This window comes from the organism of the source record quoted next, unplaced genomic scaffold (genome assembly GCF_019419815.1).
Source record: "Pyrus x bretschneideri cultivar Hongxiangsu unplaced genomic scaffold, Pyrus_bretschneideri_v1 Contig1, whole genome shotgun sequence".
Taxonomy (NCBI): domain Eukaryota; kingdom Viridiplantae; phylum Streptophyta; class Magnoliopsida; order Rosales; family Rosaceae; genus Pyrus; species Pyrus x bretschneideri.
Window position 1 is genome coordinate 10,866,293 of NW_025999390.1, and position 26,228 is coordinate 10,892,520.

At 37.2% G+C, this 26,228-nt stretch overlaps 5 protein-coding genes and 1 long non-coding RNA gene across 7 annotated transcripts; 1 reads left to right on the forward strand and 5 right to left on the reverse strand.

The window, feature by feature from the left end:
- Positions 1 to 23: 23 nt before the first annotated feature.
- Positions 24 to 2,237, reverse strand: LOC103958292. The gene is made up of 4 exons (XR_668886.3): positions 1,929 to 2,237; positions 1,709 to 1,823; positions 826 to 898; positions 24 to 439 (listed from the first exon to the last, which is right to left on the reverse strand). It is a non-coding gene; the product is annotated as an uncharacterized LOC103958292 (long non-coding RNA).
- Positions 2,238 to 5,274: 3,037 nt separating this feature from the next.
- LOC125469332 lies at positions 5,275 to 7,101 on the forward strand. The gene is made up of 2 exons (XM_048566577.1): positions 5,275 to 5,850; positions 6,829 to 7,101. Exons 1-2 carry the CDS (start codon positions 5,353 to 5,355, stop codon positions 6,982 to 6,984), a joined length of 654 nt encoding a protein of 217 aa, XP_048422534.1. The 5' UTR covers positions 5,275 to 5,352; the 3' UTR covers positions 6,985 to 7,101.
- A 5,575-nt stretch (positions 7,102 to 12,676) lies between these two features.
- Positions 12,677 to 13,461, reverse strand: LOC103958289 (uncharacterized protein At1g15400). The gene has a single exon (XM_009370547.3). It carries the CDS (start codon positions 13,201 to 13,203, stop codon positions 12,862 to 12,864), a length of 342 nt encoding a protein of 113 aa, XP_009368822.1. The 5' UTR covers positions 13,204 to 13,461; the 3' UTR covers positions 12,677 to 12,861.
- A 1,289-nt stretch (positions 13,462 to 14,750) lies between these two features.
- LOC103958288 (zinc finger CCCH domain-containing protein 32) lies at positions 14,751 to 18,042 on the reverse strand. Of its 2 annotated transcripts, XR_668884.3 has the most exons (4): positions 17,758 to 18,042; positions 17,337 to 17,447; positions 15,223 to 16,814; positions 14,751 to 15,137 (listed from the first exon to the last, which is right to left on the reverse strand). XR_668884.3 is itself a non-coding variant. In XM_009370546.3 (3 exons), exons 1-3 carry the CDS (start codon positions 17,827 to 17,829, stop codon positions 15,279 to 15,281), a joined length of 1,719 nt encoding a protein of 572 aa, XP_009368821.2. In that variant the 5' UTR covers positions 17,830 to 18,039; the 3' UTR covers positions 14,751 to 15,278. The 2 variants fall into 2 exon arrangements, 1 of the variants encoding a protein (XP_009368821.2); XM_009370546.3 differs by having other exon boundaries at positions 14,751 to 16,814; positions 17,758 to 18,039.
- A 499-nt stretch (positions 18,043 to 18,541) lies between these two features.
- On the reverse strand, positions 18,542 to 22,148 carry LOC103958287 (NADH-cytochrome b5 reductase-like protein). Its single transcript, XM_009370545.3, has 13 exons — positions 21,975 to 22,148; positions 21,072 to 21,114; positions 20,783 to 20,858; positions 20,551 to 20,610; positions 20,397 to 20,447; positions 20,184 to 20,238; positions 19,993 to 20,063; positions 19,861 to 19,912; positions 19,539 to 19,616; positions 19,247 to 19,336; positions 19,033 to 19,146; positions 18,852 to 18,920; positions 18,542 to 18,745 (listed from the first exon to the last, which is right to left on the reverse strand). The coding sequence occupies exons 1-13, from the start codon at positions 22,131 to 22,133 to the stop codon at positions 18,689 to 18,691; spliced, it is 975 nt and encodes a 324-aa protein (XP_009368820.1). The 5' UTR covers positions 22,134 to 22,148; the 3' UTR covers positions 18,542 to 18,688.
- Positions 22,149 to 23,678: 1,530 nt separating this feature from the next.
- LOC103958284 (nudix hydrolase 19, chloroplastic) lies at positions 23,679 to 26,228 on the reverse strand. The gene is made up of 6 exons (XM_009370542.3): positions 25,392 to 26,228; positions 25,036 to 25,176; positions 24,848 to 24,952; positions 24,627 to 24,726; positions 24,425 to 24,517; positions 23,679 to 24,208 (listed from the first exon to the last, which is right to left on the reverse strand). Exons 1-6 carry the CDS (start codon positions 25,995 to 25,997, stop codon positions 23,922 to 23,924), a joined length of 1,332 nt encoding a protein of 443 aa, XP_009368817.2. The 5' UTR covers positions 25,998 to 26,228; the 3' UTR covers positions 23,679 to 23,921.

Genomic DNA, 26,228 nt, shown 5'->3' on the forward strand with positions numbered 1-26,228 from the left:
GATGCCCTGTGTGGGCACCCAGATTTGAATAGGAATATTTCCTTTTATTTTATTTTTTTATTTTTGGTGAGGAAACAAATTGTAAGATCTTTGATATAAGAATGTACTACAAATTTACATAACTAATCTTTAATACAATTTTGAACAAATGTTGGGATTCAAACTTTGAGAAGTGTTTGAACACTCTGTTTCCAAAGAGCTTAATCATGTCATGCCAATCTCTCTTTGGCGATCAAACCATTGTCTCTCCAGGTGGGTTGTTTGAGCTAGGTTTCTTCAAACCAGGTCAGCTTTCAAACTACTATATAGGTATATGGTACTCCAAGCAAGTAGTATCTGAAAGGACTGTTGTTTGGGCAGCAAATAGGGAAATACCAGTCAAAGGCAGCAGCAGCAAGAGCAGATGATGATGATGATGATGCTGCGATGGGAGTTCAAACTAAACAGCAAAAAATTAGAGAGAATTGAAGCAAAGAAATACCCAAAAAATTACATTCACATATCCCAAAACAATATAAAACAAAAAAAAAAGGAACAGAAATCTAGAAGAAGATGAAAAAATCGATGCAAAACTCTGCTGCACTGAATAAAATCAAAGGCAAGTCCTGATCGTCAAATTTCGAGCACAAAGAGCTGATCGCTAGAAAGAAATACAAAAACACATTGTTACTGAAGTTTTACTTGCACTAAGACTACCAACCATATGTTAAAAGGAACTTTAATTTGTTTGCATAACTACCTGCTAACCAAATCTTGAGCATATTGATAAACCAAAAATTTAAACACGTAAGCGGCCAGATTGCAAGCACGAGACTAATTCCATACCTCAAACCGAAGGCAACGTGCTGTCTAGCAGTCCAAACCTTGATCCTTGATAAATTGAACTTCCTTCTTTGATCTAGCAATCCAAAAATAGATAAATTAGGCAGCATGTCATATCAATATAACACACCTATACGTACACACACATATCAAAACAGCCTACATTCAGATTTGCATCATATCCTTGTTTCTAACTCTCTGGGGAATTTTCACAAACACCCAATAGGCAAGATTTGCTTCAATATAAAAGAAATCTGATTTAGTCAGTGATCTCAATTGCATGTATATCTGAACGACCATGCTTGTTAGTCAGTCATGTTATAGGATGTATTTAACACTTACCAAGCGATTCTAAAACAACATCCTACGTACATATTATGTTGTCAAACTATGAATCAAGACAAAACTTTCCTACTTTGGTAATGTAATCTCCTAGTCTAGTTACGATTTGGTTCCTGTATTTTGACTTGAAAACAATTTTGGTCCCCTAGAAGTTGCCAATGGCTCCAGAATTATAACTGGAAAAAAAAAACTCAACACAGCTATGAAAAATTAAAACTCGAGGCACCAAAGCGTGAGAAAAAAGAAACCAAAATAGTTAAATTTACCCTTTTATATCATACATATCATTAAAAATTTGTTTAGAGATAAAAATGGTAGTCATAGTAGAGAATCCAACTTGACCAAAGAAAGTGGATTTCCTCACTTTCTAGTGCTAATATATTTACCGTGCTTGAGACTACAAAAGCTTTATAAAAGCAGTTGCTTCTTTTTTAATTTGTCCATCAAAAATATTGGAACTGCAGATCCTGGGAATTTTAAAAAAATTTCCAAGCAAGAGATAAAATGTGATAGTTGTGGTTAAGGAGAAAATCACCCTGTTCACCTTAATTTTTTTAGAAGAACCCTCTTCACCTTAGTTTCACCCACAACCTTCCAAGGCTTCCATTCTTATCGGCCCAGGTTGGAAACAACCTTGATTCACCTTATTTGTCCCCAATCTTCGACATGCATACATAAAATGGAATTAAAATTTGAAATCTAGAATCGATCCAAAAAAAATCACTTACACTAGGGAACAGCCATGAGGAGAGGACCATTTTTACCTCTTGGTTGAGGTCCAATTCAGGCAGACTTCGCCGGAAATTGGCCGGAATACGTATGGTCACCGTTTCTTAGATCTGAAATTGAGAAAATTCGGCTACAAATTTGGAGAAACTAACTCGAGGGTTGGAAAGAGGAAGGGAAGAGGATTCTGAAGGTATAGTTTGACGCTCGTTGGTGACCGGAGGACGGAGCCGCTACTGCATGAAAGAGAAGAGTATACGGGAGGGAGGAGAGAGAGAGAATGAAAGGGGAAGCGAGTGGAGGGAATGAAGGGGAGGAGTTGGACTTTTGTGAAGGGGAGAGAGGTTTAATGGTTTTTTTATTTGTTTTATTGGTGTTCAATAAATTGTATTGGTGCCCAGTTAATCACAAATGCACAAAAAATTATTTTTAAGAAATAAAGTTAGTTAACAGCCACCAATATTGGTGGCTGATTTTTTTAGGTCACTAATATAGTGGCATCCCACTGTAAAGCCACCAAAAAATAGTAAGAGTAGCAACTTTATATCTATGGCCACCAATTGCAAAGGGTGGGCAAAAAATGGTGTGTAATGAGCATAATTCTAGTAGTGTTTCTTTGATAGCATACAAATGCAAAAGTGATATCAAGTTTTTTAATTGCTTCCCAAAAAGGGAAAAATAATTGTAATTTTTTTTTAATAAACGATAATATCTATACTAAGAGAGAGGGAGTGGGCTTAGAATCATTATAGGCTAGCAATAATGTAATTCAAATTTTTCTTTGGCAAGAATCGAACCTAAGACCTCTTACTTGCAAGTGAATAAGAATATCACTAGACCATATTACGAAGCAGCAAAAAAATAATTGTAATTGTAAGTGGTCTTGCTAACTACACCTCAAATTAAGTTCCAAAACTATTGATATTTGAATATACGATAGCGAAATAACATTGTCTTTGCATTCAACATTAATTCCTTTTTCTTTTTTTCTTAACTGTTTCATTGATTTTCTTCCCACACTCTTGACTCTTACCACAATTTAGCTACTAGATTTAACTAAACTTACTATCCTATTAAATCTTCTCGCCTACCCTCACAAAAATTGGAAGCTTTCTTCTATCCCAAAACCTAACCAATTTTTTGTCTACTTAAATACTCATTTTGGCTGCAAGGGTAATGTAACTCAAGTAGTTGAGAATAGTTACTCTTACATATGAGGTCCTACGTTTGATTTCCATATATTCAATATCACCTGTATAAAGAAAACTAGGTCATTTTGCCTTGCCGTACACTTACATGTTTATGTAGCAATTACAAATTGGCATCAAGATTTTCCTGAAAGGGGCACGCAACTCAAGTAGTTAAGAATGACTTGCTCTTTCACCTGAGATCTTGTATTCGACTCCCCGATCGCTTTCAAAGAAAACTATCATTTTGCCTTACACTGTTTATGAATGCATGAAGAAGGAGACTGAGGGCTCCTCTTCCTTTAATTATCAGCAAAGACCCTCCTGAATGAAAGGTCTGTTGCTGAGCTTTTAACCCACAAGTATTTTGGGGGGGGTGGAGAGGGGCCGGGGGCCCGGGGGGAAGGGGGAGGTCACTCAGGAGCTTCCAAGTCCGAAGGCCCCACATGCAGATTTATACCCTTATATTATATATGGTGCCAACGATAAGGAACTAAAATACAACTTCACCAATCAAAATCCATTAATGTCTTGTAACAAATATGCTCCCTACAATTTACGTAAACATTTAATTTGGAAAGAGAATAATATGGTGATTGGTGAACTCTACTGTTTAGATGGGGTTCTAAGTACTTTTGGCTATGTGGCTCAAAATGGGCCTAAATTTTGAGTCTATGAGAACTGTAGACGCTATATATCTCCAAATTATAAAAAATGTGTTTTTTATTGAAGGATATTATTGGGTGAAATTTTATTATATATTGTCTTTTAATGATTCGAACTGTTCGTTTATTCTCAAGTAATCGTTGATCAAGTCAAACACATCGTATAAAATCAATAGTGAACTGCACCATTATGAGGAAGTAAAATCTGACCTTCTAATTTTTTTTAAAAGAGTATTTTATTTCGGAACTTTTTTACCTCTAAGCATATTGGAAGAAGTATAGGACATGTGATCATGTTGACCCGATGGTGACGCTTAATAGATAATTATATGCCCATGCAGTAATTTTCACTAATTGAAAATCTCTTAAACGAATGCCAATAGTAGTTTATGTAATCTCTTTCTTCCTCCCTGATTTTTCCTATATAATTCTTATATATTTTTTTATTAAAATAAAAATAGAAAACATGATCAAACTAACAGATTCTGTTTCTACCCAACTATTTTTATTTACATTATTAAAATTTTGAATTAAAGACAGAGATAATCATAATATCGTGACTACTTGACCGAAACAATACTCAATTCTGTTCAATATTACAAATGTAAAATTGAATCGTCTAAGACAGAATTTTCATTTGTTGCCCTTAATAATTATTTTTTAGATCATACTCTTTTAATAATTTGTGATCCTGTTAATTTCTAGGAAGGGTGCTTTGAAGAAAACAAAGGTTGTTATAAAATATACACTAGCATATACAATATCATAGTCAATTGTAAGTTAGGAGCTGTCAAATCTTGTAATTTAATTTTTTTATATATGTATATATGTGGATAAAGAATAACAGCATACAGCAAAGACAGCGACCATTTTGTTGTGTACCACCAACAAAATGAGCGGTGGAAGGTAGGGAGGTCGGGGGTCCTCTGCTGCTTTGTCTCGAAAACAAAACCACATAAACCGCCCATCGATCGGAGACCATTATGCCCCAACGAGTAATTACCAATATCCAACCATCATCAATTTCAAGCAACAACAAACTCGTAAAATGATATGATATATTAACACGAATTCTAATCACTACTTAATCATGCAAATACATGACTGATTGATCATGTAAATGCAATTAATATTAGGTCACATGCATGATTGAGTGTATTATTCATGTTTGAAATGAATTAAGATTTGACTAATATCTATATAAATCGAAATCAATAAACAACTCAGTATATGCATGGCTAACGATAGCACAAATTTAAAAATAAAAGACATTATTACGAAGTTTTTCATCGAAATGAATTAGATCGACTAGTATATATATTCAACGTAAATATAAAAAATGACAAACGACGTGAAACATTATTACTCCTAATCAAAATCAAGAAATGTTAGTCACAAAAATAGCAATTTCAACATCATTTTAATATCCAAGATTACAGGCAGAAACACATGGTTTGCTACTATAGACTATGTTGCCATCCTAATCAACCATTAATTAATACCCCATTGATTGTGCTGGTGATTCGAAACAGTCCCCCTATCCTGCTTATATTTTTTTTGTACCTCCAGAACACATGAAATAGTAAGAGAGAGAGTCTGAGAACTGAGAAATGGCGAGTAGCACTCCCAGCCATGAGAAGCAGAAGAGAGGAGGAGCCATGTCCACGTACAAATACAATCCGAGCAGCGGCCGTCACTTAAAGCCGGAATCCAAGCCTGTTACTACAATGGCGGATAAAACACATGCTTTACGAAACTGGTTCAATTTATCCATGAGAAAACCAAAACCTCGTCCAGAAACTGATGTACTCCATTGTGACGAGAAGAGGCAGCAGGGCGGGAATGAAACTTATAGTTTAGATGGTAATTTTGGAAATGGAAGACGAGGAGGGGGAGGCGGAGGAGGTGGAGGAGAAGTGCTGGGGTCGAGGAAGTCTGTGTCTCATGTGGAAACTAATTTGGCATCAGTGGCTTCATTTCTTCAAGTGAAGGTGTTGGTCTCGGACATGCCTGGGTTCATGCAAGTTCATGCCTTTCGTAGCGCTAGACGAACTTATGACAGCTTGGAGAAGTTTAGCTCAAGACACATGGCTTATAACTTAAAAAAGGTAAGTTCCAAATTCAAACCCTAGATCTACATATGTTATGTTGTAATTACTTTATTTCACCACTATTATTTGTTCTTAAAACTAATTAAGGTTAATCCTTCAAAAGAAAAAAGTTTTATATTATGAGGTTTGAAGCAGAAATTTTGCCCCATCACCGGTACAATCAGTAACACCCGAAAATCTCCCGAGGGGAAACAAGCCCAAGACAAATGTTTAGGATAAATTATTTTCTTTTTTTGGTCTTGGATTCTAAGTGGTGTTTCTTTTTGGAGTTTCCTTCCCTTCATATCTCTTATTTTGGATGATTGGGATCATGTGTGATCATATTCATACGGACTTGTTTTGGATGATTGGGTTCATGTGTGATCATATTCATACGGTGACACATACAAACCCCACAGACCACATGGGATGAATTAATGAAAATATTTAGATAGACATTGAGTCACCGATCACCAGATCTGATATATTTCTTGGTTCTCCTACGCTTGAAGATTTTTAAGTGTTTTTGGTTTTATATAGTCATGTGTTTATTTTTCTTACCGCACTACGATCATATAGCCGCATGAAATGCATTGCATAAGATAGACACATACACGAACTCGGTGATAAAGACAGATCTTCTTCTTGGTCTTTGAATTAATATGAGGTTGCTTAACAAACAATTATGTACGAAATAAACACGTAGTTGTATACAATGATCATTTACAAGGCAGCCTTTCTCTTTTGACTCTCTATCAATGGGCCCATTGATCAGATGATTTCATGAGAGAGTTAATTAGATCATGAATCAATGGATCTGAATTGGCAGCACTTTTGTTTCTGCTCTAGTTGTCCACCTGTCTGCAAATCTGGACTGGGTTCATGTTCCAGCTGCTTCCAACAGCCCATGTTCTTGGTCACACAATTAAACAACTTATAATCACGATTAGTCACTTAATATTCATTGATTAATCATGGGCTCTCTGATTTATGCAGGAGTTCGATAAGTTGTACGGGCCGGCATGGCATTGCATAGTGGGCTCGGGTTTCGGGTCGTTTGTGACCCATTCAACAGGTTGCTTCCTATATTTTTCAATGGAGAAACTGTGCATTCTCTTGTTTAGAACTAAAATCCAGAAAGCAGTAGACTGATTGATGTCTGCATTTACCTATTTATTTCTTTTTTGTGGGTTGAGGTAATCATTATTGTATTAAACAATAACACTGGATTAGAGTGTGCTTATATAAATCTCAAATATTCGACCTTAATTATTTAGAGAACATAATCATATTTCCAAGTTTGATCCATAGCCATATTGAAGTCATGGAAGTACTTGTAGTAGTAGGAGCAAATACGGGCACATAATCACATTGGTTAGAGCATATTTGCTTTGCTTTATGCATTTGGGTTTAAATCACCGCTTTCGTAGTTTAAATTAGTTTAACATAGAATACCGTTTGCATAAAAAGATTTCACGAAATTAATTAGAAAGGCATCAATGAAACCACAAATTAAGCTTGTGGATCATGTTATCCAGAGATGACCTGCAATTCGGCGTGCAGCTTCTGGATTAGGGTTTAGGGTTATATTTTAATTACCACATGCAGCTTTTCGATTAGGATTTCGGGATTTTACCGCATGTAGCTTTTTATAAATCATTGGAGAGACTTGTTTTTCAGGTTAAAGATCAATTTCATTCGCAAGATTTTTATGGTTTTGAAAAGAATGAGGACTGTTATTGAAAGAGATTTCAAGTTGGTCGTGAAAGATGTGACTGGTAGTCGAGTTTATTCTTTTTGACGTCGTTGGGCTCTAATTAATTAATTAGGGTTTTATTGGTTGTCTGGTCTTGCACGTGAAGCTGGTGGATCTGCAAATTAACATAACATAGGATACTAAAAATTAGGGTTTTATTGTTTTGTCTCGACGAAACAAATCAACAAAAATGAGGCAAAATAATGAATAAATTAATATTAATTAATTAAACACATAGAAACAACGCAGATTTGCTAGAACAATGTGTTTTTTCTCTGCACTTGAGATTGAATTATTTAAAGCAAACTGTTGTTTGTATAAAAAAAAAAAAAAAAAAAAAAAAAGGGGAAAAAAAGGAAGAAAAAAAAAAGAGAAACAATCATGAGCAGTTATGGAGAAAAAGAAAGAGGGAAGGTGGGATTAGGAGTAAAGTACATATGGGTTGCCAGATTGGTCTGGAGTCTGACCAATTTGTGGTCCCTTGTGGCTGGCTTTTTTTAGTTGAACACGTCTTAAAGCAGAAGAATATATACCGGGGCGGTCAGGTTCTTCGGTTGCGGCTGCTGATTGCTAATTTCTTAATTAATTTGGCTTCTTCTGTTTGGCCAAACATACAAATAAGGAAAACTGATGAAAAAGATTTAAAAATTTTAAATTTTAACGATAAGGGTAAAATAAAGAGTAAAATGAATAATACCATAATTAATTTTTTAATGTAAAAATATAACTTTTTGTAAAAATGAACATTACGCTTTTCGTTAAAGTTATCTATAAATAATAGGTGAGACTATGATTAATCAGTTTTAATTATTATCCTTAAGCTTTTAAATATACTGGAATTAGGAAACTATGCTTGTTTTGGAGTGTATGGAAGCAGAAACCCCGCAATTTTATATATATGAACATATGCAATTACGAGCCAACGATGAAGTCACGGAAGGTCTTTCCGGAAACGCATAATTTCCTTTTGATTCGGACTGCTAAACAAATCAAATACAATAATTAAAATTCGAGGAATGCTAACAATTTTTTAATTCGATTTCTTATTATATCTTTTCTGTCTCTTCGTTTTATCTTGCAATATTCAGTGATAATTAAATCGTTTATTTTATAGGTTGCCTTAAACCCTTGATCTTATTGTAATCAGTTGTAACTACCTTACTGATATTTGATATGACTATTTAGAGGCAGATTTAAGGGCGAGTGGTGGAGTTTGTTACTCTTGCTTGCCCCTTTTGCTACACATAATGTAGAATTTTCATGGAAGTTAAGCTCCAGCATGGTTGTTTTGGAACAAGGAGGAGGATTCTCTATCCTCCTATTTCTACCCTCTTTCATCCATTCCTCTCACATATTGTTTTTTATCTTGTTATCTCTATAAAAAAAAAATCAATATAAGATGTTGACGTGGCTTAACCGTAACCGTTCAAATAGGAGGGGATGAAAAGGTAGAGAGATTATGAGGGTAGAGAATCCTCCTCCTTAGAACAAACTGTTTGACAGAAGTCATTTTTGTTTATGTACTCTACTTTCTTGAGAAGAAAAAAATTCATACGCTCACATGGTGTGGATCCTTAACAAGTCAACAATGAAGAAAATCGTGAATAAATAGTATTTAAAAGGTCAAAAATGATTGTTGTGAGGAAGTTAAGTGCAGGAAAATGTTATTGTCAAAGAGAAAGGATTTTCACCGGATCCTCCTTCTGAGGATATTAAGAATCCTCCAATCATATCCGTTCATCGTATATCGTGCTGTCAGTTTTTGTCAGGTACTGTTTATATTCAATTTTAAATAAAAAAATTACAATAATTTCTGACCGCACAATATACGATGAATGAATATAATTGGAGGATCTTTAGGATTCTCACAAAGAGAATTCGGCGAGGATTCTCCTGGATTGTCAAAATCCAATAGCAGTGACCTAACCCTAACCCTAGTTGATTATTATTATTTTTCGTCAAAAAACCTAATTAAAGCAAGCCAAATTGTCAATAGAAATTTGGATTAGAAGATGAATTAGCTGATGGTTTATTAGCTGTCAACTTTGCCACACAATTCTGTTTTAATTAATTATTGTTATTGGGTTCGAACTCTATCACTGGCTAATCTAACATTTAATCTAATAAAATTCAACGTTTGAGAAACAAAATTATTGTTATTGGGACCTACCAAAATAAATTGTAACTTCTTCACAACTAGTCCTATTTATTTGAATATTCTCACATTATTTTTTGGCGATTTAGCCAAAATGGTCATTGAGATTGGTATAACTCCTCACTGTGGTTCATATGATTTAAAATCGATAAGATTTAGTCCAATCTCAACGATTATTTTGGCTAAAATGCCTTATCATTTTTATTTTCTGGTTGTTATAACAAAAATGTTCCCTTATACCGTTGGGCAAAAATTGCTGAGCTCTAATTGGTACTAGAACTGACTTTTGGTCTTCCTTGTTTGAAGTATTTTTGTTTTAATATTTCGTCACATCCTGACCCAGGCTCCATCACATCCTCGGGTTCGATTCTACCGTAGCACGATATTGTCTGCTTTGGGCCCCAACCACGCTCTCACGATTTTGTTTCTAGGAACCCACACGAGAACTTCCCAATGGGTCATCCATCATGGGATTGCTCTCGCACGAACTCGCTTAACTTCGGAGTTCCGTTGAAATCAAAAGTCAGTGAGTTCCCAAAATGCCTCGTGCTATATGGAGGTGGGTATGTACATATAAGACATAGAGGATCTTCTCCCCTCCTGGGTGATGTGGGATCTAACATCTCTCATTTTAAAAGTGTAAAAGAAAAAAAAAACGATGCAATCCATACGAGCTCACATGCACTGAATATTTATAAAAACGCAAAACTAACCGAGTTTATGTAAGAGTAATACTAAGAGACTGAAATCTCTCGAGTATTAAAAGGAAAAAAAAATCATTAGCTGATGAACAATTAATTTTGAACTATTGCGTATCTTAATGAACTAGCATTTATATACAGATGTACAAATGTTTGTTTGAAAAGTAACGAATAAGCTTCTTCGACATCTCTTCATTTACAACATGTTTTTCAATTAAAAAAAACAGTGAATCCGCCTGAAATGTCTTCATGTTACATCCATTTCTTGTTCTCTTGCACTTGGCAAATATAATAACGTTGGAAACTTGGGGGAGTGCACGTTAGTGTCAAGGATTACTTTCATTGTGGTATATTCTTAAACAAAATTAAAATAGAACTCTTAAAAGAATTATTATTAGCACTCCAAAAATCTCATTTGATATTCTAAATTTTCTATAATTAGAAAGAAAAATACACTTGTGAGGAGTGTAAACTGAGATTTTTAGAGTGCTAATAACAATTCCTCTCTTAAAAGTAAAAGACAACAAATAGTAGAATGATATGATGGCCGACGCTTAATTTTCAAAAGACAATAATTATTAGAAAATGATTAGAATTTAACAAAAGTTGCTAATTGCTACTTACCAAACACCAACTAAACAGAATTGGATCCGTTCAAGGCCTTAATGATCAACTAATCTGGGCTGCACAAATTGAATTTAACGGTCTCCTTTAACTTACTTTTTTGGCCCACCATACAAACTAACATCTCTGATTTTTTTTACACACTAATTAAGGGTTTAGATAAATTAATCCTTAAGCTCCGAACACTAAAGTCCGGAGCAGATCCAATTCTCAACTAAACACAACAATTTTCAGACATTATATTATATTAATATAAAAAAGTAGCTAATTATATGCTTGCTAGCTGCTACCGCGTGGCTGCATTATGCAATGCGCTGTCCTCCAAGAGGGCAATATTGTAAAAAGATCCTACAATTTTATTTCTTATTTCTTATCTCACATCGAAAACACCAAAAACTTTTATGAAAAAGGATTTGGATCCTCTCCAAGCTAATGGAGAGGATCCTCCTGATCAATTATCATGGATCGTTGAATTTTTATTCAACGGTTACAATTCTTATAATTTTAAAGGAATCTTCTGTTTGTAGCCGTTGGATAAAAATCCAACGGTCTACAATGATTGGTCAGGAGGATCTCTTCATTAGCTCAGGAGAGGATCCAAATCGTATGAAAAAATGATTAATGTTAAATAGATTAAGTTTGTAGACGAATTTTGTAACTAACTAATGTGACACTAATAAGAAACTAATAACAAATAAATATGTTACTCAACATTTAAATTATAATTCAATCATCAGCTTTTATATCATTTAATTTATAAAATTTAGTTATAAATTTGGTGTTCCCTTCATTAACCATGAAAAAAATGCCCGTAGTTGAATAGATCAAATTTCCGGCTCCCACTTTCTTTGAATCTGCTGAGGTGATTCGTTAGTGGATTCAGGTTTTATCGAAACGCCACTTAAGCTAGTTGCTCTTTCGTCACATGGTGTTCAGTGTCTAATAATATATTGTCAAATGCAGTTCTTTTTTTTTACATGACAATGTATATAAAATTAGGAATACGGCGGTACATCTATTTCATTTAAAATGTTCTGAAAAATCCTTTTTGATGCATTTCTATGAAGCATTTTGCCGATATAGTGCTTAAAAATATCAAAGAAATATTCGTATAATCTCACGTATAACAATTGTATACGCCAGGTCGTATGTGAACCCGTCAACTATATTCTCTGATCATGAATACGAATGGTAATATTTGAATTATTGAGTAAGCGGATTATAGCATTTGAATTATAATTCCAATTGGCAACCATTTTATTTTTCTATCAAATTATCAATACGTGACAAAAATTCGAACTCAGAACATCTTCAAACAATAAAAAATTAAGAGCATTCGAATTTGGAACATCTTCAAATCCTAAGAAACAAAGAGCTTGTTGGTAATTAAGATTGGTAAACAAGAACACAACATGCAAATTATCAGGTGAGAGAATCACACAAACAACGCTAAGCTTAATTAGTAATTAACTTAAGAATATGCATAATTTCGGAAAACCTAGTGACACTCCAAAAGTGAACACAAAAACTTCCCCAGGAACTAAAAACCAATTAAGAAAAATTAGAACATAATTAAGAATTCTAAGTGGATATTATTGTAGCTCGCCAGACACACCAAAAGTATTTAATTATAATTTTTAACAAGATTACATTACAAATCACACCTTCATCCCCACAATTCTCTAATAACATCAGAAAATTAAAAAAGAAAAACTGGGCATGCAGTTTTTTGTTCCAATTAAACCAAAAACAGCTAACAAATTTTAAGTACAAATTTGAATAATTAATTAATTCTACGACCTTCGCTTGTTCGATCTCGGCCGACGCGCCGACGCCGGCTTCGGTTTTCCAAACGCGCCGCAGATCCCGCAGCCGGAGACTTTCGGGGAAGGCGGGTCCGTCGCTTGCGGCGAAACCTTGACCGTCCGATACCCCTTTCCTCCGTTGGATCGGCTCCGCTCCATGGTAGGTCCTGCCGCGCCGCCGCCGCCGCCCTCAGCCTGCTGAGCTGCCTCCGCCTGCTTCTCCGCCTCCACTTGGTTCAGCGCCTGCTGTAGAAACTTGTCGTCCCAAATCAAGCCCGACGAGCCCTGCCTCCTAAACGTGCTCTCAGACCTCTGAAGCCCCTCAGCCATCGGATTGATCTCTGAAATTTTATGATAAATCTCTGAATCTACGATCTGGGTTTTGTTTCTGGAGTCTGGAGGGTTCGATTTATGTGGATTTGAAGGATGGGATTTGGAATTTGGGATTGAAAATTTGCAAGTCCAAGTTGCTATAATGGTATGAGTTTGTTTATTTATACGGTGTTGGACTTTTCTCGCTGCTATGGGAGAGAGAGAGAGAGAGAGAGAGAGAGAGAGAGACAGAGAGAGAGAGAGTGACAAATGAATGTCAGGAGGAAAGAGATTAGGAGGTGAAATCTAATCGCTAATTTGCGATTAATTCTTATTTTAGTGTTCTTTTCTTCGCCCTAAATATTTTTGATAGTTTTGGTTTATCAGAAAATGTGAATAAGGATGAATGCAACAAATTTGAGCTAGGCAATTATATAGGCATCGAATCTAATTTGTATTAAATTCTGATTTGTATTAAATTCCAAGTCTTATTAGGAATTGGAAGATCTTATAAGGAAAGAATTAATGAAATCATAGTCAACTAGGAAAAACCAATAAATCTCTTGAGAGAAAGAAATATAAACTCACCCAATATCCTAATCTTTCTAAAAAGAATAAAGTTCAAAAGATTTTTTCAGAGCTCCTTTACTTTTAAATGACATGTTAAAATGTCTGAACCAGTATTAGCTGTTAAAAAAATGCAGTAACAATGTTTTTCAACTGAAAAGTTTAATATGATATAACATGACATGGATTGACAGTCCTTACTATTGTTGCCAAAATTGACAACAACTTAAAAAAAAATAGATTAATTATTAAATGCATTTTATTAGTGATATTATTGTTTTTTGTTTTAAAATATTTATTGTAATAGTTTAATATAATAAAATAATATTTTATTTAGACATAACGAATGCATAACGAACTTTTAAAAGATATCAAGATGTCACATAGATAGTCAAATTTGAATTTTATATTTAAAATTAACATCTTCTTTAAATATACTCTTCCGTCCTTTTAATTGTTGAATGAGCAAAATCATGTAAAAATAAAACGTGCTTAACAACTTGGAGCTACAATTTAAGAAAAAGGAAAATCAATTATAGCAAAAATATACAAAATTAATCGCATATTATTCATTCTAACTTAAATAATTAATCTCTCTCTCTCTCTCTCTAATTAGAAGACAAAAAAACGTTCCTAAACGAAGTTGAGATCGTCAAAGCTAGCAAGAAAATCTTCCAATGGCATATCAACTTCTGTGTTCACAATGCTCCAATTCCACACCGGTTGTTGGACATTTGTTGTTCCCCAATTCTGCATAGAAGTTCGGGACATCAACCGAAAGGAAATTAAATCATTTGGTAACATTTTTTTCGATATTTTCCGATGTCGGCCAACTTCCGTGTTAGCTCTGGTCTAAATATATAATTCTTTTATTGTTGGTCTGAAAAGTATATAAATTGGATCAACGGTCAATCACTGCTGTGTACAAGGCGTGTGGACCTTCAGATGAATGCGGGTCGGGTCCCAAAACAATCCTACATGGGTCACCACTTGGTCAATATTGTTGTTCGAACTCGTAATTTCCTAAACCACCGTGTTTGACTCAGCCAAAAGGAATTCTAATATCTACAACGAGACATCGGGCAACAATAAACGCCCGTGACCGCTTGAGCTACGTAAGGTATGTAATGTACAAATTTAAGCGAAAACAGAAACCAAATATCAACGAGAAACGACAACGACTAAGATGAGAGGATATGTGGCTGTGTACAAAAATCATAACAAAAGCAAATGAAGTTGCCAAAAAAAGATGCCAAGCCCTTGCAGCCAACTCTGTCAAGCTTCCGAATCAGTTACTACCATATTCGAGAGTAAATGTAGACTCTAAAACGGGTCTTTCAACAACGCCTGTAAGCTTCTGCACCACCAGCCCATGCAAGCTTCATCTAGTAACATGAAGGAAAATGTGTTTCTATGATTCTATTTCTATCTAGCAACGGTAAACAACACACAACTTTTTGTCGTCATCACCTGAAAATCGCTCTGCATTAAGTACTTCAGTTGCTACCAGCAGCACTTCCTTCCCTCTAGTCAGGTATCTTCCCTTTCTCTTTTAGAATTTCGTTCAAGGGTTTCGGACCCTGGAAATCCACTGTAGTTCTTCTCGCACGTTTTGGTATCCCAATGCTACCCCCATTTTCTTCTGCTTTCCTCTTCTCTTCTCTGATCTGGGCAAGGCTCTTGGGTCCTGTAAAGCTAGTTGGCTGCCCTGCACATCTCTTCTCCCTTGGAAATGGTTTCTTCGAGATTTCGGACCAAGGAAACTGCTCCTCAGCCGGCCTTCTCTCCTTGTGATGCTTCTTCCTGGATCTATATTCCTGTGCATGCCTAAGCGAACCACGTTGAATTCCACCATTGGAGAAAGCTCCATTCCCCCTAGGTGATTCATAAGTGTTATTTCCCATTACTGATGCCAATCTTCTATGCAACCGCCTACCTAGTCCATGTCTTTGAGGCCTGCCAAACAATCCAAGTGATTCGTGCCTTCTTGATAAGCCATTAATTGAACGACCATCAGTCACTCTTCGCCTTCTGAGGCGGTCTCGGAGATCCAAAAAATCCTCGTCACCATCGAACAGTTCCCTTGGCATATGTTTCCTCTTGCTGGAAAACATCGAATCCGACATTCTCTCCTTCGTGTAGACAGGATTTGGTCCATGATTACCAAAAATAATCCTGGTATCCAGACAATCATTGTACATATCTCTGTCATGTAGAAGTTTAGCATCAGGATATTCGGGAACATACTCGTCTGGATTTTCAAAATCATGGCCCAAGAAGCGGCTATTCAGCTCCCTGTGCTCCCCGTGAAGTGTTGGAAAGTACTCCTGATCATCGTCACAACCCAAATTGTCTGATTTTCCATCAACAAGAACATCAAATCCTGGTGAGGATTCCCAGCGTTCCTCTGGCACAAGGTCATCATCTTCATCCTCTGAACTCTGATCTGTCCATGAATGAGATTTGGAACGAATAGAGCTATCTTCTGGAAGCGAGTCTGACCTATTTTCACCAGCCTCTTCATCTCCAGACATAGAAATCTGAGTACAGACGCTTTTCTGTGGAAAATCTCTTTGTACCCTCTGCTCAAAATAACTAAGATTCTCTTTGTGCTGGAATCTTGTACCAACTGTTGCCTTCGAGGCAGTTTCAGAAGGGTTGAGATGTGTGATTCTTGGCGCTGACATTGTGTCATTTCCTACAGATGCCTTGGTTTCTGAATTAAGTGCAAGTGCTTCGTTTCCTGCAGGTGCCTTGTTTTCTGAAGTGCGTGCAAGTGCTTCGTTTCCTGCAGGTGCCTTGCTTTCTGAGATGCGTGCAAGTGCTCCATTCCCTGCAGCTGCCTCATTTTCTGAAGTAAGTGCAAGTGCTTCATTACATGCAGAGGCTGTCTTTGAAGATTTCCCATTTGATGCGTTACCATCAGTATCATGCAAGAAAGAACATTTATCACCTTTGTTGCAGAAGCCATTGGAGTAAAAGTAACAAGGAACACTGGTCTTGTTTGAAGTTACAGATGGCGGGGAAGACTCTGATGGTGCTCCACCATGCCCATCCAACGGCTATCAAAACAGAAAAGTGTCAATTGGCATTGTCAAATGACCAAGGGATGGCAAAGATCATTAAAACAGTCATGAATCGATAAACGTTACATAAAACCATCTGAAAAGAAAAAGGTGGGTGTAAGCAAATCCTCAAGATATGATAGGGTATCAAATTTAGAATACAAATTAAATGTCAATTACTAGCACTAACTTAAATGTGCGTAAGTCGTCAACACATCAAGAGTTTCTGTCGCCCTAATGACATGTGATATGGAACTTAAAAAGGACAAACAATCAATGAAAAGATAACACACATGGAACCAGAAACATATATAAATTATTAAGAATATCGTTTTGACAAAAACATGTATTTTATTGTAAAACTGTAAGATCATCTTAAACATATCATGTTCTAGGTCCCAACCTACACATAACCTAGAAAGGAGAATCCATAAACCGAGGATAAAGAAATCAAGCACAGCACAATGATGTCGAGCACAGCACAATGATGCAGTTGAAAAAAAGAGAACAAGAGCGTACAGGGTGTCGAAAAGCACAGGTCGGATTGAGACAATTCCCAGCCAACCAGTACCAGCATTCCTTCGGGTTGAGCCTCGCAATCTTGCTGTGTCGAAACTCGCAATCAATTCCCTGAAAAAGAACACCACCACCAATGTCACTACTCAAACAAATATCACACTAAAATGTAGTAAAATTCAAAATAAATTCACTGCATACAGAACCCAGTTAAGAATGAACACTCGAAATCGATACATCAAACAATTGTAACCCTAGATCCTGCTCTTCTTTCAGAAACACCAAAACCCAAAAATCCTTCAAATGTAGGGCAAATCGCAACAAATGGAAACAAAGAAAGAACCCCAACTCGCACCACTGGACAAAATCAAACACAAAAGTAAAAATAAAAAAACGAAACGGGTTATTGTTTTTGTCGACGAACCTTCTTGCATGTGAGAGGAGAAGCCAAGAAATAGACGCAATCGGTGTTTCTCTTCACCAACTCTTCCTCCATTTTTCGAAGCGGAAATCAGAAGAAAATGGTGAGAGAGAAAAAATACTTGAAGAAAAATGTCGGAGTGGAGGGTGCTAACAAATGTGCATGGCCGCTAGTGCGGCGATGGCGGATGAGAGATCGGGAACGGAGAGAGTGAGGGAGGTTTGTGCTGTGCTTTCTGTGTGTCGTTTGGGTTTTGCTGTCTGTGGCGTTTCGGGTCCTTTGGCGCTGCGACTCCTCGTTTCGGTTTATATAGGCCCCTGCTCTTTTACTCGCTCTTTTTTAATAATTTTTTCAGGTAACCGTACACATATTAGATTTTCCTTTATAGCAAAAAATTAGCAGTGTCACGGTTTGCCGGTGGGGCAACCGTCCAGTCCGACGGTCAACTTCCTTACGCCTAACGAGTATAATGACTTGTTTACTTACAAGGTATATAAGTAACGTAATTTTCAACACACGGTTGCCCATGCATTTACGTTATACAGAATCAAACGATATGTAAGTTTCATTTTACAATCTGTGATTCAATACTCGAACATAATAGATCGAGTTGCATCAGGTTTGATACTCGTTTTCAAAATAGGAAATCATTTCCGCACACTTTCTTTTTCTCCATGCACACCTTATTTATTTCTGGCATTCCGTAAATGAATTCAATGAGAATCAATTTTGAAAATCAACGGCCAACTCAAATGGGCAATGCAAAAAATTTCGTAACACTATATCCTATTCAGTATTCTTCCCAAATTTATTGAATAAAAGTTTTCGAATTTGAGTTCGAGTTAGGTATGCTTCCTAAGAACACATTTTATTGTACAAAACTTGAATTAAAGCCCAGTGATTGCTTCTTAAAAGCTAAATCGTCCTCGATGAATCAAAATTTGTAAACCATTTCTTCAGTGTATCCAAGTTCTTTTAGTATGCCAGTGAGCTGCAACAAAACAGACAGAAACTTATGAGCAAACACAGAAGAAAAATAAGAGAAATGGTATTGGTTTTACAGCAAAATTAAAAACCAGGGCAGCGCATTTTTTTACCTCTCCTTGAGACCAGTCTTTGGCCTTGTCACCAGATATATGTTTCATCATCCCAGGAGGACCACACACCTGCACAAGCAAATGAAGGTCGATCGATGAGTTAATTGAAGTAGAAGTGACATCGACTAGTACATGGCGTCTCTCCAGTATGTGGTCCTTTGATATCAACAAGTACACTTACCAGGATGAGAGTATCTTCACCAGGAGCAGGTAAGCCTTTAACTGCAATGTCCTTTGATATGTAACCTTTTCCCCCTTTCCAACTCTTTGTTGGATTATCTACCGTGTAAAATACCTGCATTTTTGTTTTCAGAAAATAAAGCCTCATTTCATGGGATAAATACCCGAATTTGGAGTGATGCAGCGATGGTATCTTCCAATGAGACAAATTGTACCTTTAGATTTGGGTGGCTAGCTGCAAGTATGTCAAGTTTCTGTTTAAGCAGTATGTCATCTGGGGAGACGTTTGCATAAAGAAGCGACACCTAGGCATCATAAACCGTCAATTTTACACATATATTTAAGGGCAGTGTCATACAGTGATTAATCACATGGAATTGACTTTGTTGAATATCACAAATATATTTACACTGTTAGTATCATGTATATAGGTACACATATATTGATGAAACTGCAGTTGTGATCTTGTGATGTGACTGAAGACTAATGATATAGGCTATTGCTTACCTGAGTCGTGTCATCAGGATTTTTCAGTATGGCCTCAATAACCTGAAGCATTGGAGTAATACCCGAACCACCAGCAATCTGTAATACGGAATGAAATCGCACTTCAGACAAAGTGACTACACAGATTTATCATACACCGATGATCTTAACTTTTGTAAGTATTCACGTGATTAAACAGACAATGCAAAAAAGAACTGAACACCGCTACTGTAAATGCTAAGGTTAAAATGATGCAAATGCATGGAACCCACGAGAAATTTGTATAAAAGGTGGAGCAAATTTGTATGTCTTAAACATAGAATTCTATACAAGTCGCTCATACCATGCCTATATGTTTCTTCATGTTGGGAGTATATCTAAGTTTTTCAATGGGCCTGCAAGGAACAGATACACCTGATTAGAAGATGATTTAGAGCATATCCACTACTATTACTTGTGAATGTGGACAAATTACCCCTTCACTTCAACTACATCGCCTGGTTTTAAGCTTGCGAAATGTTGACTCATTTTTCCTTCTGGATACACCTGCGTAGAGTTTCAACAAAATGAAAGAAGCTTGAATTACATGATTTACATCTAAGGATCCATAAATCCTCAAAAATTTAACCAAAGCAGGAGAATAGGTGTATATAATTGACAGCATACCTTAATTAACAAGTCAAAGTATCCCTTGGAATCTGGATCTGAAATAGGAGTATACCTGAGCATAAAGGTAAGCCAAAATAAAATCAATCACCCATACAAATGGATGCAAGTAGAGAAATATTGAATTCAAAGACTTCCAAAGTTACATATTCAAGTCCTGAAATCGGGAGAAAATAAGATCAGCATTTGACATGCGGACAGAAAGAGACTTACGGGCGTATGACATATTTTGGTTTCCCTTCAGCATCTTGTCCTAATGGAGCCCTAGAGTACATGATCACAGGGACAAAAAAGTCAATCAATGTAGTGACAGACTCCTATCAATAGGGAATCTCAAGACAAAGCAGAGTAGCTATAAACAGAATACCTCGTAATGAGACATGAAGCAACATCTAAACCCAACTTAGCAGTTGGATCAAATGTAAACCTGCCAATTTTGGAGAAAACTAAGAAAAATCAGTCACATTAATGTTTAAACATTCTACGAGAACATAAATCAGGACACCTTACAAACTTTTGTTTATAGTGCTTCTGATCAATATAGAATTTCTTTCAAATAATAGTTACAAGGCTTCTGGAGAGAGCCTAGAGGACAATACCTGAACAATTGCGTATTGTGGCTAACCCTTGCAGTATCTTGCAACTTAAATTCAATCCACTTATCTGGATTAAGTGCTGAAAACACAGTAAACACATCTATTGAGCATGTTTCCATAAATTAAGCTTCAAACCATAAGTATTAGATACTTAAAAACAAAACTATGTTCATGATGTAAACAAAAGCCTTTCATTTAACTATTAGTCTTATCGAAAATTCCAACCAACACTCTTTTCGTAATGGTCATGTTCTCTGAGTGTTGCATGGGATGTGGAGTGAGAGAGACTCACCAACTTTTGGGCCAGCTTGTTCTTTGACTTCGTCTAGATAAGCCTGTGAAAAATACGAGTGTTTGTTTTTAATAAAGAAAAATGACTTTGAGACCTAAACTCTTAATGACAAATGAGTTGCTAGTATGGGCAGATCATCTAATATAACCTATACCAAAATGAGCAGGAAAACAACGAACAACCTTTCATCTCATTAGGAAGCTCAAATCCAAAAATTTTACGAAAATTGTAGTTTGCAAACGTATCACATGCAGGTTTCACTTAGAAGGGAAAATACATGCCTAAAATGAAACACCATCAACTCTGATATTCACATCACATAATATTTAGCCTTAAAAAACAACATGATCAAATTTCAACGATAAGAAAGAAAGATAATCCAACGATAAGGTATACGATCACGCACAGGGATAGATTATCCTGGGGTTTTTTACTTTTTCAAAGCTATAAGATGCAGGCATGTACTTTGTCTCAAAACACGAACCACCTTAAGCCTGAACAACCCCCTTGCTTTTCTTTCGTGAAAGTAGGAAAGACAAGAGAAAGCTGAATACGCACCCATTAGCCAACAAATATATAACTAATAAACCAACATACAAAATCCAAATTAGATAGACAGAAGCACACAGACAACCACAAACCCAGCCCTCTAATTTATAAATTATGAATAAATAAGTCAAATGTTGAAAACATGAATAAAATCATCACAAATAAACCCATTTCTTCAAATGCTTAATACCATCAAAAGAAATGAAATATTCGAGAAACCCAATTGGGAGCACCACTAAAATAACATCAGTATCACCGTAATTCAGAAAAATAATTACTGAGCTAAACCACATTGCTTCACAGATAAATGAACGATCTGATCAAAACCCAGATGAAATGAGCAGGAGAAATTACCAAATCCGGCGAGGAATAGTAGCAGAGGTAGGAGATTCCGCCGGAGACGGCTGCGACAGCTCCGAAGGGAATACGAAAGCTGGGCTTCGATTGGCCTCGGAACGAGCTGCTGAAGGCGATCGGCGCCGCCTTGGAGAGCCTCTGGAAGAAGGTAGCCATTTTTCAGTGAGGAAGAGAAGAAAATAGCTGCTTTCTTTCTACTCTGGCTCCTCTTTCGTCGGTAAATTCTACGTCTATGGCGTGGAAGTCAGTGGTTGGCGGGGCCGAACATCCCAACGGCCCAAGTTATGGATCGGATACTTATCACTGGGTGGGCCGTGAATTCAAATATGGGCCTGGTCTATTGAAGTGGAATCCAAATGGCTCATTGGTCGAACCTTAAGGCCGAACGTACTAATCCCATGTGGTTTATGGGTCCATGAGGTGATATGAAAATATAGTATAAGAACATGGTATGAATAGCATTACTGCACTTGAAATATCACATTTGTTGGGTTATCAGGGCCACTTGAGTTGTGTAGCAAAGTAAACGGTTTGATCTGTTGAAGAATATCGGTGTAGAGTAGTAGTGAATCATTTGACCGACTCTGAAATTTTGACGCTAAGCAGTTTGATGGATCTTCTCATGTGTTATTTATAGATGTTCATACTGTTCGTTGTGCTTCCTTCACGTCGATGAGTGTGTGGCCCGGGAGCACAGGGAAGCAAAGTTGAAGCCACTGGAAAAAGGACATGTAAGGATTGGAGTGCTTCCTGCAGATGCAACTTAGCCCTAGTTTGGTACTGAGGTGATTCTGAAAAAAGTGGCTATCAAAAAAAACTGAGAGTTTTTTTATGTTTGGTAAACATTCAGCTTCAGCTTTTTTTCATAGTTTTGGATGAAAAAAAGCTAAAAACACAAAGCTGCAAAACGCAGCTTTGAAAAACCAGCATTTTTCACATCTATTTTACATAAAAGTTTATCAAACTACTATAATACTGCTTTTTTTGTTCAAAAGCACTTTTACAAAAAAGTTTACCAAATACTCTGCTGCTTTATTTCACAGCTACTTATTCTCACAGCACAGCAGAAACAATTTTTTTTCAAAGCACATCAATACCAAACCAGCCCTTAGATGGCTGGTTTTCACCAAGAAAAGTTACAAAGTCAATTTTGTTAATTTATTGTTACTTTCTTGCTTACATATTTATCAAAAATATGTGAAAAGCTGGAAGATATCAATTCCGATTTTCTTTTCTTCGAAAACTTCACTTGCGTTTTAAGTCACCGGCGAAAACGTTTTTCTAGTCTCATGGCAATGAACAGGGGTTTGAGGTTGTGGTACCCTGACACACAAAACATGGAGCATGTGTTGATTCCGGCAATTGAAAGCGATAAAAATACGGGACATGGAGGGGGCACGAAACCCCGTCAAGAATTGCAGTCCAGGTCCTGCTGGTGAGGGCGGTGAACGTCGTGATCATTGTTTCAGAGGAGTTGCAGGCCGTTCTGCCTCCGGACAATCTTCTTCTTAAGAAATGTATCCATCCCATGGATCGCTTTGGCTAGGTCAACGATAAAATGGGCAATGGTCACCGGCAACGGTGGATAAGAGATCGGAGCAAACATGGCTAAATAAAATGTATATAATCTGGGTGGCTTTGTGCCATGTTTCTCTTCTTTTCTGAAGATATTAGCAATCTTGAAATCAACTCAGATGAAACTTCTTGTAAAATCAACTTCTGGTTTGAAATATATACTCAGATTTATGAGTTACAAGTGGACAGCCAAAATGTCATCAAATAAAAATTGAACAATAAACTTTTACAATGATCGAATGATGTGAATCTTGAAGAAGAAGAAAATTCAAACATCCATAACCCTGTACCATCCAAATCAACATATATCTGAGCTTATTTGATTATCGAAAGACTATTTGGAGTACGGATGAAAAGAATTGAACCATGCTACAAATTCGAAGTAGAACCACTAGATTGTTTTAGAGCTGCGGCACCATCGGTTCCATCCTGATAGGCCCATGAAGAGATAAGGTGATGGGCAATTGCAAATGGCCCGGGTATAAACATGGAGGCGAGTTCGCCACTTTCAACGTTGAAGTCGGCAGACAAGCTCTGCTCTTTCTCTACTCCTTTGCACATCTGTTCTACCCTTGATGCCGCCGTTCTCTGTGCCTTCTTGTACTCGGCAAATGTCAAGGCTCTCTTCACATCTTCTCTGCTGTGCCACTGAGCATCTAGTTAAACAAAAATTTTAAGGAGAAAAAAATATTAGAAATTCATCTGATCGGCTGCGTACAAGGTAGCTCTTATGACTATCAGATGCAATGCCTCGCATAAGTACTATATTCTTACAGTTTTTTCACGGGAAACGTTAATTTCAGTACAGAGCAAAGGGGAAACATGATCGAAGGTCCAATAAAATTGTAAATATAGGCTAATTTAGTGGGTACCTTCCAACTCTTCCTTGTCCACATTTATTTCAAGCGACTTTGCATATGCAAAAAACCCAACCATCAACTGGCACGGCATGCTACTTGGTCCAACTGGAAACAAACCAGAACAGGAACTCAATCAATCAACATAAAACAAAGAAAGAACTCCATATGGGCTGTACAATAATCTGTAAACAACACACATACACAAAGTTTATACCAGGCCATGGCTGAGAGCTATGATAGACGACTTCTCCTACTTCAATTCCGGTCTCCTCCCACGTTTCTCTCCTCACTGCTTCTTCTAAGCTTTCTCCTGGCTAAGGACAACAAAAGGATCGAAACTAGTTAAACTGTTACGGACCTCCCGAAAGTGAGCATTGATACTGATATTAAAACTATTAAGTGTTAACAAAGAGTGATATATCCCATAGAGCTTACCTCTATAAAACCAGCTAAGCAGCTCCACATTCGAGGTACAAATCGAAACTGTCTACTTAATAGAGCACGGTCATTCTCTCTATCAATGACTAACATTATGACAACCTGTTCAAAAGGTAAAGGTATGGGAAAACTAAACAAGAGGTTGAACCAATGCTTGAAATGGAAACTCACAAGTACAACCATACCGGGTCAACACGAGGGTAGACCCGCTTTCTGCACTGCTCACTAGAACATTGCTTCCGCCTCCCAGCTTCCTTGGGGACTGTTTTTTCTCCACAATGTCCACAAAACTGTGATATGCTATGCCATTCTAGCAAAGCCCTGGCCTGATCACACCAAAATCATTCAACATATCTTAAACCATTTCCAAAACCGATTGAGACCATCATACAACTGGTGCACGGCAATAACAAACTTCAACAGGTTCATTCACTAAACATACCAAAGACATTCGCATTGCAATTCAAAGAACTTGATCTCACTAACATGTCAATTTTAAAATATTAGGCATTCTTAAGCACTTTTGAGCAGAAGCACTTACATGTCCAGCAATAGCCAACTCCCCCATAGCTCGAGCATCAGCCCAATCAGTAGCCACCATAAGCGTCCTCAGCTCAACAAAACACAATTGCTTGCTACCCAATTCAGTAACCAAGTTACTCTGAGCAGAAACATCAATTGCCCAATAAACGACATCGTCTTCGGGCCGAGAACCCAGATAAACCAGCGACTCTCCACTCAGCTGAACCCCACAATTGGCCAGGAAACCTTTACACTCAGACAAACTGATCCAACCCAGATGCCAATTTGGCGCGGAATCGCCGGCCCCAACGCTTGAGGAGGCTAAAGGCCTGCCCTTTCTGAAGGGCAGAACCTTGAAGCCGAGGGAAGAGGGCAATTGGGCCCCTTCCAAAAGTTGGGTCTTGAGGGTCTCGAGGGCTTGGGATGGTGAAAACGGGTCGCTGGGATTTGGGGTCTTGGATAGCAGAGGATTGCCAGCGAAGGCGTGGGACTGGAGGCTTATGGACATGGTGGCGGCGGCGGTGGAGGTGGAAGAAAGAGCTCGTCTGGTCAGGGTGTGGAGATTGGATTTTGTACAGAAAGAAAGGAGGTGAGTGGAAGAAGAGAGGAGATAGAGCCTGACCATGCTTCCATTGCGTGGTGGCGGTTTTAGAGGAGAGAGAAGGAAAGCAAACGGAGGTAGGTGGTGACTAAGGAGGCTAGAGTGACGACAACTGTCACCGATTGAGACGCACAGCTGCCGGTGCCCGGTGCCGTGAGACAAGGCCACACACAAGTGCAATTTACAGAAAGCCCAAGTGGTAAACGGGAGCCTTCAATATTTGGACTGGACCCCTTCTTCGGGCCCTCTCAGTAA

What these genes read in the sequence shown, in the direction of transcription:
- LOC125469332 (XM_048566577.1), top strand. Translation starts at nt 5,353, where the DNA reads ATGGCGAGTAGCACTCCCAGCCATGAGAAGCAGAAGAGAGGAGGAGCC. An exon ending in TGGCTTATAACTTAAAAAAG is followed by an intron (nt 5,851 to 6,828) that starts GTAAGTTCCAAA and finishes TGATTTATGCAG; the next exon opens with GAGTTCGATAAGTTGTACGG.
- LOC103958289 (XM_009370547.3), bottom strand. Translation starts at nt 13,203, where the DNA reads ATGGCTGAGGGGCTTCAGAGGTCTGAGAGCACGTTTAGGAGGCAGGGC.
- LOC103958288 (XM_009370546.3), bottom strand. Translation starts at nt 17,829, where the DNA reads ATGGAGGAAGAGTTGGTGAAGAGAAACACCGATTGCGTCTATTTCTTG. An exon ending in CTCCTCTCACATGCAAGAAG is followed by an intron (nt 17,448 to 17,757) that starts GTTCGTCGACAA and finishes GTTCTTTTTCAG; the next exon opens with GGAATTGATTGCGAGTTTCG. An exon ending in CCTGTGCTTTTCGACACCCT is followed by an intron (nt 16,815 to 17,336) that starts GTACGCTCTTGT and finishes CTGTTTTGATAG; the next exon opens with CCGTTGGATGGGCATGGTGG.
- LOC103958287 (XM_009370545.3), bottom strand. Translation starts at nt 22,133, where the DNA reads ATGGCTACCTTCTTCCAGAGGCTCTCCAAGGCGGCGCCGATCGCCTTC. An exon ending in GTGAAGATACTCTCATCCTG is followed by an intron (nt 18,921 to 19,032) that starts GTAAGTGTACTT and finishes TTGCTTGTGCAG; the next exon opens with GTGTGTGGTCCTCCTGGGAT. An exon ending in AAGACTGGTCTCAAGGAGAG is followed by an intron (nt 18,746 to 18,851) that starts GTAAAAAAATGC and finishes GTTTTGTTGCAG; the next exon opens with CTCACTGGCATACTAAAAGA.
- LOC103958284 (XM_009370542.3), bottom strand. Translation starts at nt 25,997, where the DNA reads ATGGTCAGGCTCTATCTCCTCTCTTCTTCCACTCACCTCCTTTCTTTC. An exon ending in TCTACCCTCGTGTTGACCCG is followed by an intron (nt 24,953 to 25,035) that starts GTATGGTTGTAC and finishes CCTTTTGAACAG; the next exon opens with GTTGTCATAATGTTAGTCAT. An exon ending in TAGCTCTCAGCCATGGCCTG is followed by an intron (nt 24,518 to 24,626) that starts GTATAAACTTTG and finishes GTTTGTTTCCAG; the next exon opens with TTGGACCAAGTAGCATGCCG.